The 19,458-nt window shown below is 42.1% G+C and overlaps 1 protein-coding gene across 1 annotated transcript in view; it reads right to left on the reverse strand.

Annotated features, from left to right (window-relative positions):
- NUAK1 (NUAK family kinase 1) overlaps nt 1-19,458 on the reverse strand; it is a 64,151-nt gene that overhangs the window by 12,534 nt on the left and 32,159 nt on the right. Inside the window, exon 2 of the mRNA XM_066634096.1 lies at nt 18,057-18,177. Coding sequence (XP_066490193.1) covers nt 18,057-18,177 — 121 coding nt within the window. The remainder of the gene's footprint in view (nt 1-18,056; nt 18,178-19,458) is intronic.

The following is a 19,458-nucleotide window of genomic DNA, read 5'->3' on the forward strand; positions in this document are numbered from 1 at the left end:
TGGCGCACTCTCTCTCTCTCTCTCTCACACACACACACCAATGACCAGGAGAGGACAGGACAAGCAAGAAAGAGGAGTAAAGAGGTGGGGGGATGCACACCTGACTGATTTGGCTGCAGAAGGCATTATAGCAGTGTTTCTCAACATTTGTCCTCTGCTGTAACACTTCACATGGTCCACCTATTCAAAGCACCACCAGAAGTAACTGGCGATGACTTCATTGCCAGTTACTTCTGGGCTGGGAGGCTTGATGCAAAGCAACAAACATCAGTAGGAGGCCCAAGGTGGACAGAAGGGCTTTTCTGAACATGGAGAAGCATGTTTTGAAGATCTGACTACTGAGCCGAGCCTCCAACACTGTTTGTTGTGTCGCATTTCTGGTCTCGCTGCCGGGCAGAAGGGATCCAGTGAGTACCATCAGACACCACCTCAAGTACCACTGATGGAACCTCTATCCATCAGGTTGGGAAACACTGGCCCAACTTTCCTGCAGTGACATAGCAGTGCCAATGGGGCATGTGCTGTATCTTGCAGTTGGGTGGCAGTCACGGAGGCAACCTCAATATAAGGGTATGTTTGTTCCCTTGCCTCGGAATGGCATTGCCCTAGTGCTGGAAAGTTGGTTAGGATTGTGCCCACTGCATTATAGGAATATAGTGAACTATCAGGACAGCACAGGCAGCCCTAACACACATCCAGCATGCTTGAAAAGGGTTGGCCAAGTGCATGAATTCTCAACTGAAAGCAGAAAGGAAGAATTTAAACTCATTTTTGCCCAGCACATAGATGTACACATTTGATACCTGTTGCGCATATGCAACGTTAGGCAAAAATGATTTAAATTAGGACAGTAGGAAATAGAAACCCCCCCAGCTCTCTTTGGATTTACTGTCATAACCGAAAAAAGTCTGAGTGCTACAAGAACAAGCATGTAATACATACAGGAATGTATTGCTTGATGGGGCAGAAGAAAGCAAAGTGCTTTGTTGGTGATGCAGAAGTCACCCCAATGCAGCGTGACCAGACATCCTCTTTTTCCAAAACATGTCCTCTCTTTTAGCCTCATGTCCTGGAAAAGAACTAAAATGTCCTCCTTTTCCCTGTGAGCAGGCCTCTGCAGGCAGGGCACAGCCTTCTTGTAATTAATAAATTATATGGAAAAAAATATGCATAATATCATTTTTAATAATTAGAAATATAGTGCTTAAATTAACCACATGCAATGAATGCACAAGTGTTTTTAGCTATTATTTTGTTATGTCCTACACTTTTCTTGGATGTCCTACATTTTGGGGTGCCTTGTCCTCCTTTGTGGTTATGACTTCTGGTCATCCTGCCCCAGTGAATTTGAAACACAGAGTTTTAAAACTTTATATTATCTCACATCTTACAATGTAACAAAAATTAAGAGCCATTAAAACAGTATTTTAAGAAGGAAATATAAATATGTTAAACTATCAGACAGGCTATGCCTGGAACTGCTATGGAACATTTTTGCTTCTCTGTCCACAATCCACAGGGTACATGGCAAACAATCCTTGCCAAGGCAAGAAGATTTTCTTCGCACTTTCACATGCATTTCTTATTGCTTCATTCAATGCAGAGAGACATCTCACTGAAGCAAGACTGCATTTGGCAGGACTTCCATGCTAATGGGGTTATTCTAAATTGATACAAGTGGTCTGATCACAACTTGTACGCATCTTAAGACAACTATAGAAGAGCTCAGCCAACAGGCATTCAAAAAAATCTTGCAGCTCTCAACCCAATGCAGTTTCATTCTCAGGTTTTGTCAAATGTCTCTTATACATGGCAAAGTACTGCTGTTGTTTCTATCCCACTAACATTCCAGCAGAGAGAGAGAGAGAGAGAGAGAGGGAGGGAGGGAGGGAGAAGGAAGCTGCCGGATAAACACTAGCTGCTGACTAGTTGATTGTCTAACTGCTTATGAAGCACTGATTTGTTCCAGTGATTATATCCTCATTAACAATGAACTTTGGAAACTGTATGTGCTGTCTCTGGATAGATTGTGTTGTAGGATTCACTCCAAATTTGATGCAATAAATAATGAATTAATGTCACTCAGTTAAAATGGTCTCACCCCTTACTGTCAAAATAACAGAAAAGTTTGCATATCTGTAATGCCACAAATACTAACAAATCAAAATGGATACACTGCATAGGCACAAAAAAGCACCTTAGAACAAAATGCTGGCCACAGTCCACAGATTAATTACTTCAGAGTAGCCCAACTGATATTTATAAAACAGAATAAATGGATTGTTGCCACTGGTTGAAATCTCTGTGATGCTAAAGTTTACAACCAAATTCTCCTTAATTTTCCTACAATGGACTGCAATCCTATGTACACTTACCTGTACAAGTAGTTCAGTCCCATTAACTATAAAGTAAGTTAATTCTGAGTTAGACATGCATAGGAGTGGGTGGTTAATTACTTCTAAATGTGAACGTTCCAGTACTACATAAGACCACAGGTTGGTCCATGGCATCCACTGGGGGGGGGGGTTTCCCGTGAAAACCGAAAGTGCCTGCCATAAGGCTTTGACAAACATTCTGAGTTTTGGAGAGGTCGCATGTCGCCTCCCCACAATTCAGAAGACCTCCCAGGTGCAACTTCATGTCTGAGAGGTCCTCTGTGCGTCCTCCAAATGCGGGTTCAGAACATTCGGTGGGTCAAATCCTCGGGTTCTGAGGCTGTGGATAAAGACGATCCACTGTATACAAGGAACTGCCCTATACTTAGGGCCCAATCCTATCCAATTTTCCAGTGCCAGTGTAGCCATGCCAATGGGGCATGCACTGCATCCTGTGATGGGGAAGCAGTCACAGAGGCCTCCTCAAGGTATGGGAACATTTGTTGCCTTACCTTGGGGCTGCATTGAGGGTGCTGGAAAGTTGGATAGGACTGGGCCCTTAGTCAGATCATTTACCCCAATGGTTCCTTCACTGGTACCTTCTCTCAAGGAATACTGTACTGACATAGCTTTTTCTTCTTCCTGCTACCTGAGATCCTTTGGTGATGCCTGGGTTTGAACCTGACATTTATAAATGTAAAGCAAGCACCCCACCACTAAGCTATGGTCTCTCCTTAAAAAAATATAAGTCTATGCAAATCTCCTGGAAAATATGAACTTGTACCATGGGCAAGGCGTAGTGTACCACTATGAGATGCTGACACAGCTCAGCAATGCTAGTGTAATGCCATATTCTGCAACACTGCACTGAATTTCCCTAACCCCCTCAAGCATTTTGCTAAATGTAGTATTATTTACTACAAATAATAACAAGAAGATAAATAAATACTCTGCTCTGTTAAGATGCAGCTTTGACTGATGATGGTCTAATTGCCTCAGGATAACTACTGGGACCATTTGGTTCACTGTGTATTTTTACTGTGTTTGATTTATGGCCTGCCGTTCTAACCAAGGTTCTGCTGAAGCTGGATACACTTCTCAAGTATTTCAGTACAGTTGTTGCCACCATAGAGTCCACAGAAACATAATGAGGAACGGGTGCTTTGGCTTTTTTGGCTCACCAAAATGAACAGGGTGGACATGGAAAAGTTACCCTTGACTACTCCAGAATTGGTGGATATCAATTGTGATGCTTATAAAATGTGTTAAAACAGGGGAGTCTCATGAACCTGCTCACCTGGAGGGGTTCGTTCACCCCTTCTCAACAGGGTCCTGCAAGTTCTTTTCCACGGAATTAAAATCTTTTCCAGATAGTTATTTCACTGTTACTAGACCCCCTCCAGGAAGAAAGTCACTCTTTGATAGATTGCACAGGAAGGTGTATACAGGTTGAGCCTTTTCATCCACTGATTTTCTGTCCACGGATCTGGCTCAAAACAGGTCTCCTGGACCCGCATGGAGCCATACTTGGCCCAACCTGAATCCTCCAAAGGTAACCAGAACTGTGTTCTGGTCACCTCTGGAGGGCTTTCTGAAGCCTGCAGAGGCTGTGCGTGTCTGCCCACTGCCTCTGCAGGCTTTAGAATGCCTCCTAGATGCAAAAAAAAAATTAAAAAAAATTGCTGTTTTTCAAAGGAAAACCAGAAGTGACATTTTTATGCTTTTAAAAGGCATTCTGAGGGCTGGGTAGCCCCAGGGCTTTGCCTATTCTGTATCCACGGGGGATCTGAGAACAAATGTGGATACCAAGGCCCCATCTGTACTGCTATGGGAAATATATAATCTGCCACCTAACACTCTCCAGAATGCAGTATTTTCAGTGTTACCGAGACTCCTAATGAGGCTACTAGTGCATCAAGCATATAGGCACATGGAGCTGTTACTGAGATTGCTGAATGCTGAACTACAACAGCTTATTGCATTTGAAACAAAAAGGTACTTTGATTGGTTAATAACAAAGGAACCAAAAAATGAACACAATTCTAATTTCTCTACTCAGGCTTTGCACTGATGGTGGTTTGCTGAGCATGCATTTAAGAGGTAAAAAGAGGTAAAAGGTAAATGCATTTAAGAGGTAAAAAGCAAACTATGAAAGAGAGCAGTTCCTTCAGAGTGATTTCTGACCCCTCATAAAAAAACTGATATTTCTTCAAAAAATATGCTTTCAGAACATTAACTTTGCTTTGAAGCTCTCGGTGAATCAGGCCTCAGGTCAGAGCTTAGTGTCATTTGCAGATTTGGAACTTGCCAAAGATAAAGTCAGCTTTGAAGCTGACTTTGGGTGTTTTCTGAATTATGAAATTCAGGATTAGGATGCAGGTCTCTTGCTGTCTTGTGTGCTCCCCAAGGCATCTGGTGGGCCACTGTGCGATACAGGGAGTTGGACTAGATGGGCCTTTGGCCTGATCCAGCAGGATTCTTCTTATATTCTTATGAAATGTAGATGAAATGACAACTAGTTATTACCATGAGAATGGTTGGTGTTCCTCACCTGTTTCCAGTGAGCTGGACAGTCAACAATCTGTCGCCTCATCTTTGGGTAAGTCATGCATTCTGTTTGCTGTGACAATAGGTATGAGAAGGCCCCTAATCGTGTTTGCTGTTTGCATTAGCAGTATAATATGCAGCCTGAAAACAAGTGTCTCCATGACAAGTAGACAAGTGTCAGACAAGTAGACAAGTGTCTCCATGACACTTGTTTTAGGGCAAAGTAGCTAAAGCAGTGCTTCTCAAACTGTGAGGCATGCGGCACAAGCAGGAGAGGTGCAAACAAATGTTACTATATAGTTGTGCTCGGTATCCATGGGGGTCCTGTTCCCAGAATCTCCACAGATACCGAAACCAGTGGATAATGTGGGTTAGATACCCTGTGGCCCTTCAAATGCAACCAAATGCTGTTTTTGGCTGAAACTGGAAGTGATGGTTTTCAGCCCTTAGAAGGCCTTTAATGGGTCAGGGAGGCTGTGTGCAGTTTCTCTGGTGCTCAGAAGGCCCTCCGGATGTGACCGGAGCACACTGGTCCAGCCAATCCACAGGTTCAGAACCCGCGGTTAGATAAAAACACTGATCCCGAATCCACAAATAAAGTCTGGACCTGTCTTATTGATAACAGGTTTATAAACTGGGATGGCTCAAGTTTTCCCAAAGTGTGAATCCACAACTTCCTTTGGACTGTGCAAGAATTAAGGAGGAAAAGTGACATGTTTATGTGTGTTGGATCTGGAAAGGAAGGCGAAGCAGCATGGACAAAGTGAAGTATAACCCAACAGCAGATTAAAAATGGGTTCTAGCTGCCTGGAAACTTGATTGGAGACATTGATTTTTGAAGACTCAGAAATCAGAGAGGGACAGATAGGTCAAAGCTCGGGGTGGGGAGGAGGCTCAGTGCGTTATCCATTTCCATTTCCTGAACATTTTACAGCCAAACTATACATTACAACAGAAGCAAAAAGCAGCCATATGCGTTTTGTGTGGTCTTTTGCTAATGTCTCAGGGAGATCATGAAATGGGGTGGATAAATAATGGTAAGGCTTAGGACTTCCTGGTGACCCTTCATTATTACAAGGTTACATACATATTGCTTGTAAATATCTGTATTTTAATTGCTATATGTGCAGCAGGGACTACCTTTAATACCATCCCCACAGAAGCCACATTGGAAAAATGGTGCAGTATAGGATACAAGAGAAGAACCCTGCAAGATGTGGTATATGTATGTATGTCCCTTCCATGCCTTACAAAACGTTTCCGAAAAGCTATTAGGTTTTCATATAGGTAGAAGAAAGTGTTTATATTCACATCTGTAGGCAACCTTCAGTCTCGAAAGACTATGGTATCGTGCTCTGAATGGTGGTTCTGGAACAGCGTCTAGTGTGGCTGAAAAGGCCGATTCGGGAGTGACAATCCCTTCCACACTGGGAGCAAGTGCAGTCTGTCCCTGGTCTGTCTCCCTGGCTATGGGCCTTCCTTCTTTGCCTCAGACTGTTGGCCAAGTGTCTCTTCAAACTGGGAAAGGCCATGCTCCACAGCCTGCCTCCAAGCGGGCCGCTCAGAGGCCAGGGTTTCCCACCTGTTGAGGTCCACTCCTAAGGCCTTCAGATCCTTCTTGCAGATGTCCTTGTATCGCAGCTGTGGTCTACCTGTAGGGCGCTTTCCTTGCACGAGTTCATAGAAGAGATCCTTTGGGATCCGGCCATCATTCATTCTCACGACATGACCGAGCCAACGCAGGCATCTCTGTTTCAGCATATTCACATATGCTTATTCACATATGCAGAATATTCACATATTCACATACTATATAATAACTCTTTAATTCTAAGAACAAATTTGTTTGTTTATCCTGTACTGAGTGTGTGTGTTTTAATTCCTTGTTTCTGGTCAGTTAATTAAAATCATTTGTCTTGGGATTTTATTAAAGGATAAAGAATATAAAACTCGGAAAGAAGTTAAATTCGCTCTTCCAAAGATGAATCTGAGTTGAAGTACATTTTGTAACATCATCACCCCACTGTAACATCTCTCCCCCCCTGCATTATTCTCCATCACAGTCTGTTCTACTATCATTATAACTCCTGACTGTAATCTGTCTTCCGAACTATATTTAGAAGGCTTGAAATGATGAGCTCAGCTTCTATTCAGAGCTCAAACTTTGCACAGAACCTTGCTAGTACAGGGACTACTCTCCATATCTGCCTGCTCAGGGCTCTGGAATTCCACTGCCTCCAATGAGGTGTAATTTCCCCCTCTTAAAAACATACTTGCTCATCAGAAAGGAGAAAGCCTTGCAAGATATCTTGGCTATATCTTTTAAACCTTTTTGTTTGTCTATGTCTAAGATGAGGCTAAAAGTAAATCCTCATCCCTTTATGTTTCTACATTTTGGGGTCTTAAATGGGAGACTGAAAGCAAGGGTTGTACAGTACTTTCTTTTTAAAGGATTTCCACCTTAAGGGCTGATTGCTTTCCATTTACATGTAACCCCAGGATAAGAATTTTAGTTTGTTGTTTTAAGAGAGGCAGCTACCCTCTTCACATTGGAACCATCTGAATTCTCCTCGTGCCTTTTCTCTATATCAGAGCAATCTCCTAAATTAGTTCCAGTGTGTTGACATTCCTTCCATCTGGTGTCTTTCCATAAAGTGGTATTTTTATTAACCTCCTTACAGCAGCAGACAGAAGTACCTTTGCATTGATGCAAAGTGCTCTTTTATTAAAGGTCAGCCAAATCAGAGCAGCAAGTGAATTTGTCTTTAATTTTATGGACATAGGATAGGATAAACTTTAATTCACTAAAATCATCTGAAAACCTTAGTTAAAGAGCAAATTATTTTTTCTAAAATACATTTAAGTAACATAAAGCAATTCTTAATGCTTAAAATAGACTGCATCTCATCTACTCAGAATTATATGGTAAAATGTTTTAGGCCCTTGGGTGAAATTGTTACACTGATGTTTTAAAAAAACTGTACAGGATTTTTAAGCATTTCTCCATTAACAAGGACTAAATTTCTACTAACTTCCCCATCTAACCATACAGGTGTCTAATAAAACAGTTCAGCGTAGATCTAAATTTATGAAGCATTTGTCAGTGAAGGTACTCATCTAATAAAGTCAAGGACAGACACTTTATACTGGATGGAAGTTGGAAGGTAATAAACTGAATTGCACTGGAATACTTAATTCCATTCCACTTAATTTGAAGATTATTTCACAAGTGCTTCTCTTCTAATGCTCTTTTGCCGGCACAGACTGGAGGAGCTCTTTGTTGGGTTTTTCAACCTGACACGGAGCATAGGATTTGACAGTGGGGCTCCGCTGGTCCCACCCCGGTTCCTCCACCCATCCCACTCTTCACCATCCCATTCCACCCACTCCCTGCCTCTCCCTGCCCCAGAACTACCCACCACCAGCTGCTGCTTCTGGAGTGCCGGACGGCCAGACCTCCAAACAGCTCTGTGTGGCCCTCCCTCTCCAGGTGCCAAGAAGAGCCTTATGGCACATTTGTGATACCCAGTTTTTGCGCTGGAGCGCAGCACTGTGCTGAGGACATTTAGGATTGAGCCGCTGGTCTCCCACCAACCTCTAGGATTCCCAGGTCAATATTGTGTTTTGAGAACGTATAAGAGAAACACAGAGAGCAGAACCTCACCAGATGCAATTTTCCTACCACAACATGGCAGTGACAGAGAAGTTGCATCTGACAACCTTCCTTTCTATACAGTAGCTCTTAAAAGATTTAGAAGGTTAAGTTCTGCATGTGGCAATCAGATCTACTGTCTAACTGCAATCTGGCACACTTCACATTTCTTTCAGGGCCCCAATACGTGCATCTTTAGTGGCCTGGGAGTCAATTTCCCATGTTAAGATGGGGCATGATGGCCACAATCAGGTGGAAGGGACCTGTGTGACTGATCCAAATGGTTTTGGATCAATCCAGCGCATTCTGCACTGGTACAGAATTGCAAAACAAAGAAACCGTTCTCATGCCCTAGAGGTATTTTGAAAGGTCTCGCTCTCTGTTAAGCTACCTTGGGTTGAACTGTATGACACAAAAAAGTATCATTAGAAAACAAGGCAAATTGCCAGCGTTCCTCCACCTCCATAGTTTCCTACAACAAGCAGTATTATTTAGGTGTTAATTTATATTGAATGCAAGGAAGTCAAGGACTGTGGAGTGCAAGATTCCAGAGGTTAGGTTAGTTTATACTTCTTTCATTCCTAATCACTGGCCTTTCGGAAAATCTATACTATAATCTTGGGCGTTATCAAATGAAAACAATGGAAATAATATATTTGAAAGGTCAAAGGTTGAAACAAAAAGGAAATGAATGAGATAACTGTTGTTAGATGGCACTGTTAATGCTACCAAACCATGGACATTTTGTACTGAGTATATTGAGGACAATCGCAAAAGCTCTTCAATCCAAGATTTTTACAGTTTTCATACCACTACTTAGGCTATGCGTGTTTGTGAGAAGACACCTCTAATTCAGGCTATAGTCATCCAGCAAATGAAATCCTTCTGAAACCATTTCTACCACACTATTTAGAACATGCTGCCTTTTCCCAAATTCTTTCTTCACACAAGGAGTTAAATACTAGATAGGATGTTTCCAGATTTGAAACTGTTCTTCAAATACTATACCTTTTACAAATATTTAGCTCATATAACTCTGCTAATTGGACTGTGGATGAATAAGAGCTTGCAGGACTATATTCACTTCAGGTTTTAAACATATACAAAGAACTGCCAGATGGAAATTTTGAGGCAAAAAAGTTTCTGCTGAACACAGGCTTGGGGAAGATGTGAGGCAAAAAACAAGGGCTTTGCTTTTTTTAAAGTTATAATGTACACCCTGAAAATCAGAACACTTCTGGAAAAGTCAGCTTAATCTACTCAGTCCTTAAAAATTACTTGAAAGCACTTCCCTTCCAGCTGCACTCCAAAGGCTGCCAATTACAGTCCTGTGGAGAGGATGGAATTTCTTCTGACTCCAAACTGGGGGTCTGCCTCTTGCAGATAATGTGGGAGATAAATTCATTTTGATCAAGTTACAAAAAGAATTCTGAAACTAGAAAGCCTGTTTACATACATGTGGATTTGGCTACCACTGAAAACGGGTAGTTTGTCTTGACACTGAGCTGACAAATGCAGAGGTTAATCACCTTTACCCAAGGAAGGTCAAAAGGATACCAAAACATGTATCCTGTTTAAGGGAAGCACACATTTAGAAACCAGCTATAAAGACCTTCCAGCAAAGGGACAGCACTCACCTTAGGAAGGCTCAGTGGGTCTATTGACAATTGGTCTTCAGCTTTTCCAGATGTGGCACCTATCTTCAACCCCAAACTTTGAGATGGGACCCAATTTATAGTTTTTATCATTTATTTATTTATTTGATTGATTGATTGATTAGATGTCTATACCACTTTTCTAAAAACCCAAAGTGGAATACAACAAACATAAACACATAGTGATAAAACAGAATTAAATATTAAAACAGAAACCTTAAAAACAATTGAAACAATTTTAAAAATAACAATAAAAGAGCAGAATAAAAAATCAAACAGTATACAGCAGCATAAAAGTTAAGAAGAGGTTCCTAAGGACTCCTAAGTTGCAAAGTTAAGAAGCGTTCCCTAAGGACCTCCCCAAAGGCCAGGCAAAACAGATGGGTCTTCAACATCCACCGGAAACCATATAATGAAGAGGTTGCCTTCAAATCTTTTGGTAGCTGGTTCCAGAGGCATGGTGCCACAGCTAAGAACGCCCTACACCTCACTGCCATCCTCCTGGCTTCAGATGGCAGAGGTATCCTAAGAAGAGCCATCTCTGATGACCGCAGGGGATGTGTAGAAATATAGAAGATGGTCCTTGAAGTATCCTGGTCCTATGCCATATAGGGCTTTAAAGATCATCATCAACCTTTAAAGTATTTAAAGGGGAAGGGAAACATTTCTGGTCATAGTTACCTGCAACTTGGGACAGAACAAGTGCAAATGCCACCCCCCATCTCCATAACTCCATCACTTGCTCCATCATGGTCCCAATGATGGACAAATGGACAGAAAGGTGGGAGAAGAGAGATCATTCATAGGAAGCTCCCTCTAAGCCATGAAACCAAGCTCCGTGCAGCTCAGTTTGGCAACCCAGAAGATGACACCTGACGTAATCGACAGATGTCCAGAGATGCCAGAACACTGTCATGGAAGGCCTCCATGCAGAGGAGTGAAAAATATGAGGGGGGGGGGGAGAAACACTACTCATAGGCTCTCTCTCTAGCAGGGCCCCTACAGTTTAAGTTAAACTGTAATGAAAATTCTTGATTTTCCCCTATTTTTTAATCTGTTTTTGAATTTCTTGTAAGGAGGCTCCTGTAGTGGGTCAGCATCCTTCAAGGGCAGTCAAGTCATTTCAGAGTTACAGCCATTTCTACTTTGTTGTTGTTGCTCACTTTCCCCTTGGTCAACTTTTCTCAACTATAAACAAAGAACATGGCTTTGAGCTAGCCTGTTGGTCCATGAAGTCAAACAGATTCCCCAGAACACGGAAGTCAAAAGGCTCAGGTGACCCTAAGTAACCAACACACTACATATAGATCATGTCCAGAGGTTATAAAAAGCAAAGGGAAACCTCATGATGCATCTGCCCTGATCTCTAATCCGCAACAGGTGTGGTGCATAGGAAACAATCCTGGGCACTAGAGCGAGTACATAGGGTAGAGAAACTGGCCAGAAAAGTATGCGAGATTTATAACTTGTCCTAAAACTCTGTGACACCCACTGCCAAACCAATGGGTTCCCAACCTATGTACTGCGGTGCCTTAGGGCCCAGCAACAAACTCAAAGGGGCACCATGGGATGTCCCCTGTGTCCCCTCCTGGATGCAGCCATCATGGATGTGAAAACTCACAAGATTTGGGTACCACTATCTTGCATCATGTGAGATATTGCGATATTTGGGTGCTGCCATCTTGAATCATGCAAAATTTGGGTGCTGACATCTTGGATGTCATGAGATTTCATGTGATCCAAGAGGGTAGCCCCTGGCTGAGCCAGGAAGAAGAGGCTACATGGGCGCAATGACCCCAATAAGTTTGGGAGCTACTGACCTAACCCTTCCACTTGGTTATTCCATTGCTTGATTTCAGGAAGTGCATTGCTTTCCTGCCTTTTATTTCCATCTCATCTTTTGGTGGATTTTTTTCTTTATATAAACTCCTTTTATTTTACTGTCTCACCAGCCTGGTCTCCTTTCACTTGAGAAGGAGCTGGTTGCTCTATCATCCCAGACTCACTGTTCCCCACTACCATCTGGCTTTTAAGAAGTTCCCTTGGAACTGGGGGCTCTCTACCATGCTGGAAGGGAGGTTTCCCTGCAGGATGACCCCCTTCTGTCTGAATCTTCACTAGTTTTGGGTGGTAACAACTATTCCCAGTTCAAAGGGCAAAACAGAAGCAATGGGGTGCGTTCTAGTTGCTTAGAACCTGAGCACCATTCCTTATATCAACAAATGCTGCAGGGAGATACAATTGGGAGCTTCACTATTCACTTTACTGTGCACTCTCCTCCCATTTCTTTCTCTCTCTTGACGTATATATACCTACCAAATGAAGATTATGTTTCCTGTATCGGTTGAAGTATGATCTAGTCCAAAGGTGGCCAGATTATGGCTTGCGAACCACATGCAGCTGTTTGGCACATAATGTGCAGCTCTTGGAAATATCTTGGCTGATCTCTTTTTTGAATCACAATTAATACAAAAGCCACTGGATTAAGCCATTTCTGCCCAAAGTTGCCTATACACAACAGGACCAAATGTTGACACCTGTGGGCTGGGCAGAAATGGGTTAAAGCAGATCCGCTGGATTAAAACATTAGTTTAATGTTCATGGTTAATATTTAAGAATTTAAATGCTTCTTAAATATTGCAGGTCTCAAACATTTCTCTCAAACATCTAAAGTTTATCGTATGTGGCTCTTACATTAAGCAAGTTTGGCAACACCTGTTCTAGTCCATGAAAGCTTATGCTAAAATAAATTTATTAGTCTTTTAAGGTGCCATAAGACTCTTTAGTGCTGAAGTGGTGTCTGATGTGCAGCTCATAACCCCCAGTGGAACCCCCAGTGAATTAAAAAAAAAAAATCAGTGGATACCAAATCAGTGAAAAAATAGCTTTAAAGACCCAATTCCAGGTTTCTTACTCTTCTGTTGTCGCTCCAGAATGCATTGGTATAGACACTATACCACATTCAGCCACTAGATGGGATGAATAATGGAATCTATTGGAATGAAATCAGCACGAATATAGGAAATTTGATTTTGATGTTTTTTTCCTTGTTACAAGGCATATAAATGTGAACCTTGAAATCAGTTGTAAGTCAAACCAGTGGATACCAAGGTCCCACCTGTAGTTCTAATTTCTCATATCTCTGTCCTTGCTCTTGATACTTCCATGAAATTCATTATAGTCTGAATTCTTGTTGTTTGCATCTTCAGAGTGAGTGAACAAACAAGACTCCTGGGCTTTTTGTTCAAATAATTATTTTTTTTCAAGAAGAAATCCACATTATTTAACTAAAGATGCCTTTGAACAAAATAGATGGCAGCAAACTGGATATACTTAAAATAGCCAAAGGTTCGAGAAGCTACCTCTAGGTTTCATGGAGACATACACAACTGATAAATCAATACAAAGTGTCCAAGAGTGGATTCAAATGAGATGCTTGGAAAGATCTTTCTGCAGGCAGAGAGTATATTCATGCATCTGTGCTATAACTTTTTATATTCTCACTAATGCATGTTAATTTTCTCTTTAAAGAGAAAACCCTACTTGGGAGACTGGGGTGAGGGGCAGTAGTTATGTTTTGAAAATCACAAAGGCCTCAGATAGAACAAGGCACATTTTCTGCACAAGAGCACTTCTATAGAGGTACCAAAAATGGTAAGAAAAGAGTTTCTTCCAGGTATGTTATTTTATTTTGGGGTATTTTTCACCTTTGATCCTAGCAGACTTAGATGCATCTGAATCCACTGAAATAAAAGGACTTGCACAGGACTGGGCTGTGAGTTTAACTTTTTTTTTTTTTTTAAAAAAAAGGCAAGAATTAAGGTTGCAGCAGACAGGGTTGTGTTGTTTTTTTTAGCTTCAGACTATGCTCAGAACATTTGCTCCAACTGCAATCTACATGCTGACACAGCACCCCTCCCTCTCTGTTTCCAGATCCAGTTAAGACTTTATTCAATAAAAGAGTCAGATATTCATCTTTCAACTGAAAGAACATGCTTTTGAATAACTCAATATGTGATACTGTAACATGAGATTCCAAGTGGTTCTTTGTTTTAGTCATTCATATCAGCTCTCAGAATGGGGTTTCCATTAAGGCTACAACTTTTAATTGCTTTAATTGGTAGGGTAATCAACTAAAGCTTTATTGCAGATTTAAATATGTCTCTGATTAATTGGTGGCACTGAGATAGAAAGGTGCACCTCCAACAAGCCTGCACAAACATGTCAACTTGCTCTTCCATATACTACATTTGATTAAAAAGAAATTTAAAGACAACATTTCTTTTTGTATCCAAAGCTAGGAAATAGTTCACATTTCAAAATAAAAGTAAATATCAAAGATGGTATTTCCTGTTAGTAATTAATGGAAGTTTTTGTTTATTAAATGTGAGTGATCTCATGTAAGAAACATGACATCCTTCCTTTGATATCTCAGTATCCCTTGGCAGCTATACTGAAGTTTGGAGATATGCAGATTTATTTAAATTAAGCAACATGATTAATTTGATTAAATAAATTGGAAGCACTCAACTGGGGCTGCCCAGGTCATGCTTGAGACTGCTGCATTTAGCATTCTGAGCTCAGGTGCCTTACATTGTGCCATAAGGGCAGGGTGGGAGACTGGATCTCATGGGGACAGAATGTAATGAGGTTTCCTGGGATACTATGATGGCATCACGACGATTGTTAGCCTCTATTATGGCTCTGATTCACTGGACAGACTGCAGATGGATCCTTTCCCTACAACTATAAGATGGAGAGGGGAGTGGCTTTCGCCTGAACTTGCAACATGATATGCTCCCTGGGGATCAAAGTCCCAGTTGGTCCAGGACAGGATTTGGCTTCCCAAGACTGGCTGCATTCCAAAATAATGGGCAACCTAAACAGAATTCACCCCCATCCCTATGCAACCATGTGTACTCAGTTGCTGGCACATACTTTTCTACAGCAGCTCCCTCCAAATCCTGGATCCAGAGTTTGGGAGAAGCTGTCCGCTCCATAAATGAAGCTTACCATTCCGGTGTACCTCAGTTCATCATATCTTCAGACTGGGACGACACAAAGCTCTGAGCAATTGTGTCTGCCCAGAAATCTGGGCACAATGCCCGCTGGGGCATTGCATCATAGACGCGACTGCCCAGAGCATTGCGTCGTCCTGATCCGGGGACATGACAAGCCGCAGCACGCTAGAACATTAAGTACCAGTTGCACCGGGGAAAGCATTCCCAGTGTGCGGTGGACTCCAGTTTGGAGACCGCTGTTCTACTGCAAAGCATACATGGCAGCAACAAGGTTTGATAGCAACACTCCTTGGTTGAAGCTTGGTGAGAATGTGGGCACTGTAGACAGCAGGGCGCTAATAAGGTAACTAATGACAACTATGAGTTACACTTCGTCCTTAGCAACCAGACAAAACAACTTCAAAGGAATGAAACTCCAGGTGTAGAACTGTTGTTGGTAGAGCAGACAAGAAAGCTGCTTCTAACCAGAACTCCATGGTGTGTATTTATTTTATTTAGAGTACTTAAACCCGCTTTTTGTAACTGCAACAAGTAACTCAGCTTATAAAAAGCTTAAAAAAATTATAATATCCATAAAAATATAATGCATATATCATAAAAAAACAATCAAATGCCCACTATGCATAATAAAAAGCTCGTTAAAATTACTAGTCTATAAGTGAGGACAAAAACAAAACCAATAATCAGCAGACAGGCAGTGACCCATCTTTACTTATAAACAAATAGAAACTCAACAATAACACCCAGAGACCTATCCACCCCTGCTAACTGGGCAAGGAGGCACCTTTTAAAGTGGTTTCCACTTATATTTAGCAGAGGCGAGCAACTGTCCCTCTTCACCTCAGCATAGCGTCTTTTCCAGTGGCTGGTGTCTCTCTCTCTTTTGGGGGGAACAGGGATAAGGAACCATTTATTGATTTATTTTGCTATATGTGCCACTTTGGGAATTATTTTTTGTGGAAAAGTGGTATATACACATTTGTAATAACAATGACAATGCCAGAATGCCATCAAAGAAGAGGCAGTCTGCAAGTCCTCCAGTAGGAAATTTCGAAGTCTAGGTGCCACCACTGAGAAAGCCCTTTCTCTAGCCATAACCCCCCTCACCTCCAAGGGGGGTGGCAACCACAAGAGGACTCTACGATTAAGGTATTTTCCCCTCCCATTTTTTAATCAGTTATCTTATGCAGCTCCTTCAAGACAGCAAAGCAAATCAAATGCTTAATTTTGTTTCTCCAGGTTCCCAAAGCTCCTACTGCTGAGGTATTCAATCTGTGCATCCCGCCTCCCCCTCAGGGAGAGAGGCTGCTCTGCTCAGCTCTGCTGCCTTGCTGCTTTTCTGCAGCTGTGAAAGAGGTGGGTGGGGCAGCGTGAAACTGGGAGGGCTGCGAAACATGGTGGGGGGAGGTGGGAGGGAAGGCTGGCTGGGCAGGCAGGCAGAGGTGCCGCATCTCATCATGGAGCTCTCTCCATGTGCAACCTCGACCCAAGGATGATATTTCCCAGTGTGCCCCTTGCCCTGGGCATCCTGGGATTGGTCAAGGCTGCTTCGGAAGAAAGGAACCAGCCTGCTCCTAGTGTGGGAGTGTCCAAATGCCCCAGCCTGCATCCCTCCGTCTTGCCTGGGGGGGAACAGGGGTGGCATCTGCATGTTCGGTGTGTGTGTGTGTGTGTGTGTGTGTGTGTGTGTGTGTGTGTGTGTGTGAGTGTGTGTGTGTGTGTGTGTGTGTGAGAGAGAGAGAGAGAGAGAGCAGCCCCCATCTACTTTGGGGTGAGTTGTAGTCTTGCTGTATGTGGCTGCAATCCTTTCCACACTTCCCTGGGAGTAAGCCCCACTGACTCAAATGGGGCTTACTTCTGAGTAGGCTTGGGGTCTATGTCAGCTTAACCAAGGATCCTCTCTTTCTCTTTCAGAGTACCTTTCTCTTTTTTCCTCCCCCTTCACAAAAGAAAAAAAGCCACTCTTGATGGCTTTGTCTCCAAAAATTGATTAAAAATAAAAATCCCCATTCCTTTTCAGCCATCTCTTTTTCCTCCTGCCGCCTTTGGCGGGGGGGGGGGGTACCCTGTTGGCTGCTATTGTAAGACAAAATACACAATTCTAGCTAGGTCTACACAGAAGCAAGTCCTATTGTGTTCAATGGGACTTACTCCTAGGAAAGTGGGGTTAGGATTCCAGCCAAACAGTCTCTACATCTCAGTTTGCATCAGTTTACAATTAGCAGATACACACAACACAAAGTCTTCCCCTCCCCCAGCAAATTCATCACTTCCCCCCTCCCTTTCCAAACCCCTCCCCTTCCAAAGGTGTGCTGCTAACAAACTCAGGGCATAATCCTAACCAGGTCTACTCAGAAGTAAGTCCTATTTTGTTCAATGGGGCTTACTCTCAGGTAAGTGTGGTTAGGATTGCAGCCTCAGAGTGCTGGCAGCCTTGTTTCTAGTGTATAATTATAACACCTTCATGCCCATTTTGGGGGGAACTGAGGTGAGGTGTTGTAATGGTGAGCCGTGGCCAATGGCTACAAGGATCAAGGGAGGCATGAGCTGGAAAAGTTCGAGAACCACTGTCCTACTGGTTGGTATAGCTGAAGTACAACAAACCAGTGAACTGGAAACAACTTGAAAAGTCTTTTACTTTACTAATTTAGTATGCAAACAGCTTTAATGACATTTCCAATAGGTACCTTTCCTTACAAGGAAGTAGGGAAAAAAATTTTAGACAGCCACTCGTGTAAAAGGATATGGTATTTTAGAGCTGAATGAATAAATGGTACAGATGATGAAAAGAATTCCAGTCACTAACCTTCATAAATAGTGATAATATGAGGATGGCTGAGAGATGACATGATCTCAATCTCCCTTCTGATGTGAACCATATCTTGTTCATCCTTAATTTTGTCCTTACGGATGGATTTTATTGCAACCTATAAATTCAGGAAATTGAGCATTACTCTTGGAACAAAACAGATTAAAATAATCCATTAGGAGAATTCAGAAAATAAATACAGATGTTAGATGCTGGCAAAACATGGAACGAGCAAATCAAAGCTTTAAAATACATACCCACAACCCTTTCCTTTTTATTGCATTATGACAAATGCAGTCCATGTTGCAGGACCTAGTAGTACTGGGTTTGAGATCTTTATGTGTACTGCCATTCATATCATACTCAGACCACAAATTCAATGAAGAAAACAAAAATGAACACGAAATAGTCTACTAATGGTCTTAATGAAATTAAGATGTTGCCACCTAATGAGAACAAATTCAGTTCAAGCTAAAGCTAGCCTAAATCTAGCATCCTAAAAGTGTTTTTGTTAGAGATACTAAAATTATCTTATGTCCCACTTCACCTCTGAATGCTGATAGAAAGTACAGAAAGTGGAAACAAGCTATTCTGAAATTGACTGTGCAGCCTATTCAATACACAGTTTATTAAATATACCAGTGATTCTCAAACTCTCCGGGAGTTCAAGAGCCACAGGTAAGTTATGCCGGGAGCGGGGACTGAGAGAGGGGAAGTGCCCCAACAGTGCCGCAGGTACCTTGTCTCCCTACCTTGAGGGGTCTGCAGGCCTCGGGGAGAATCCAGGAGGCCCATAGCCCCCTCTGCAGATCTCCCTGAAGCTTCTTATCACTGCGATCTGCAGGTTGGAGCACACGTCCAGTTTTCGTGTGAAAACCGATGAAATCTTGATGCAATCATATGTGCCACCACATCAAGTTGAAATGTTTTACTGTTGTGCATATTTGATAAAATACCAAAATTGCATCTGTAATACTGAGCGAGAAAAAATAAAAATGACCTGAAGGACCTGAAATTTGAGACAACCTGCTTATTGCACCAAATCCAAAAGCATTTCTGGAAATTCTCCTGGTTAACAGGAATTTGGGGAACGTAGAATGCAGGGCAGAGCAAACCAGATCAATACTAAAGGAAAGGAACAGAGGAAATTGTCCCAGCCTAAATGAAGCTCATATGCCTGTAATGCATTTGCTAATGTTTGTTCCTCGTTTCCCTGCCTCTCTCATTCCTTTTCTCATGCAGTTGTCTCCCAAATGGTCAGCATTTAATAGTAAGCTATTCATAGGAGGATTGCATCTCATTCTTTGTGAAGCTTCAGGTACAGTGATGATGTAGGGTAAAAGTAATTAAAAAAAATTAGCAATGACCCAGTGACTCATGATTCACTGTCATCACAGTC

Source organism: Tiliqua scincoides, chromosome 7 (assembly GCF_035046505.1).
Source record: "Tiliqua scincoides isolate rTilSci1 chromosome 7, rTilSci1.hap2, whole genome shotgun sequence".
Taxonomy (NCBI): domain Eukaryota; kingdom Metazoa; phylum Chordata; class Lepidosauria; order Squamata; family Scincidae; genus Tiliqua; species Tiliqua scincoides.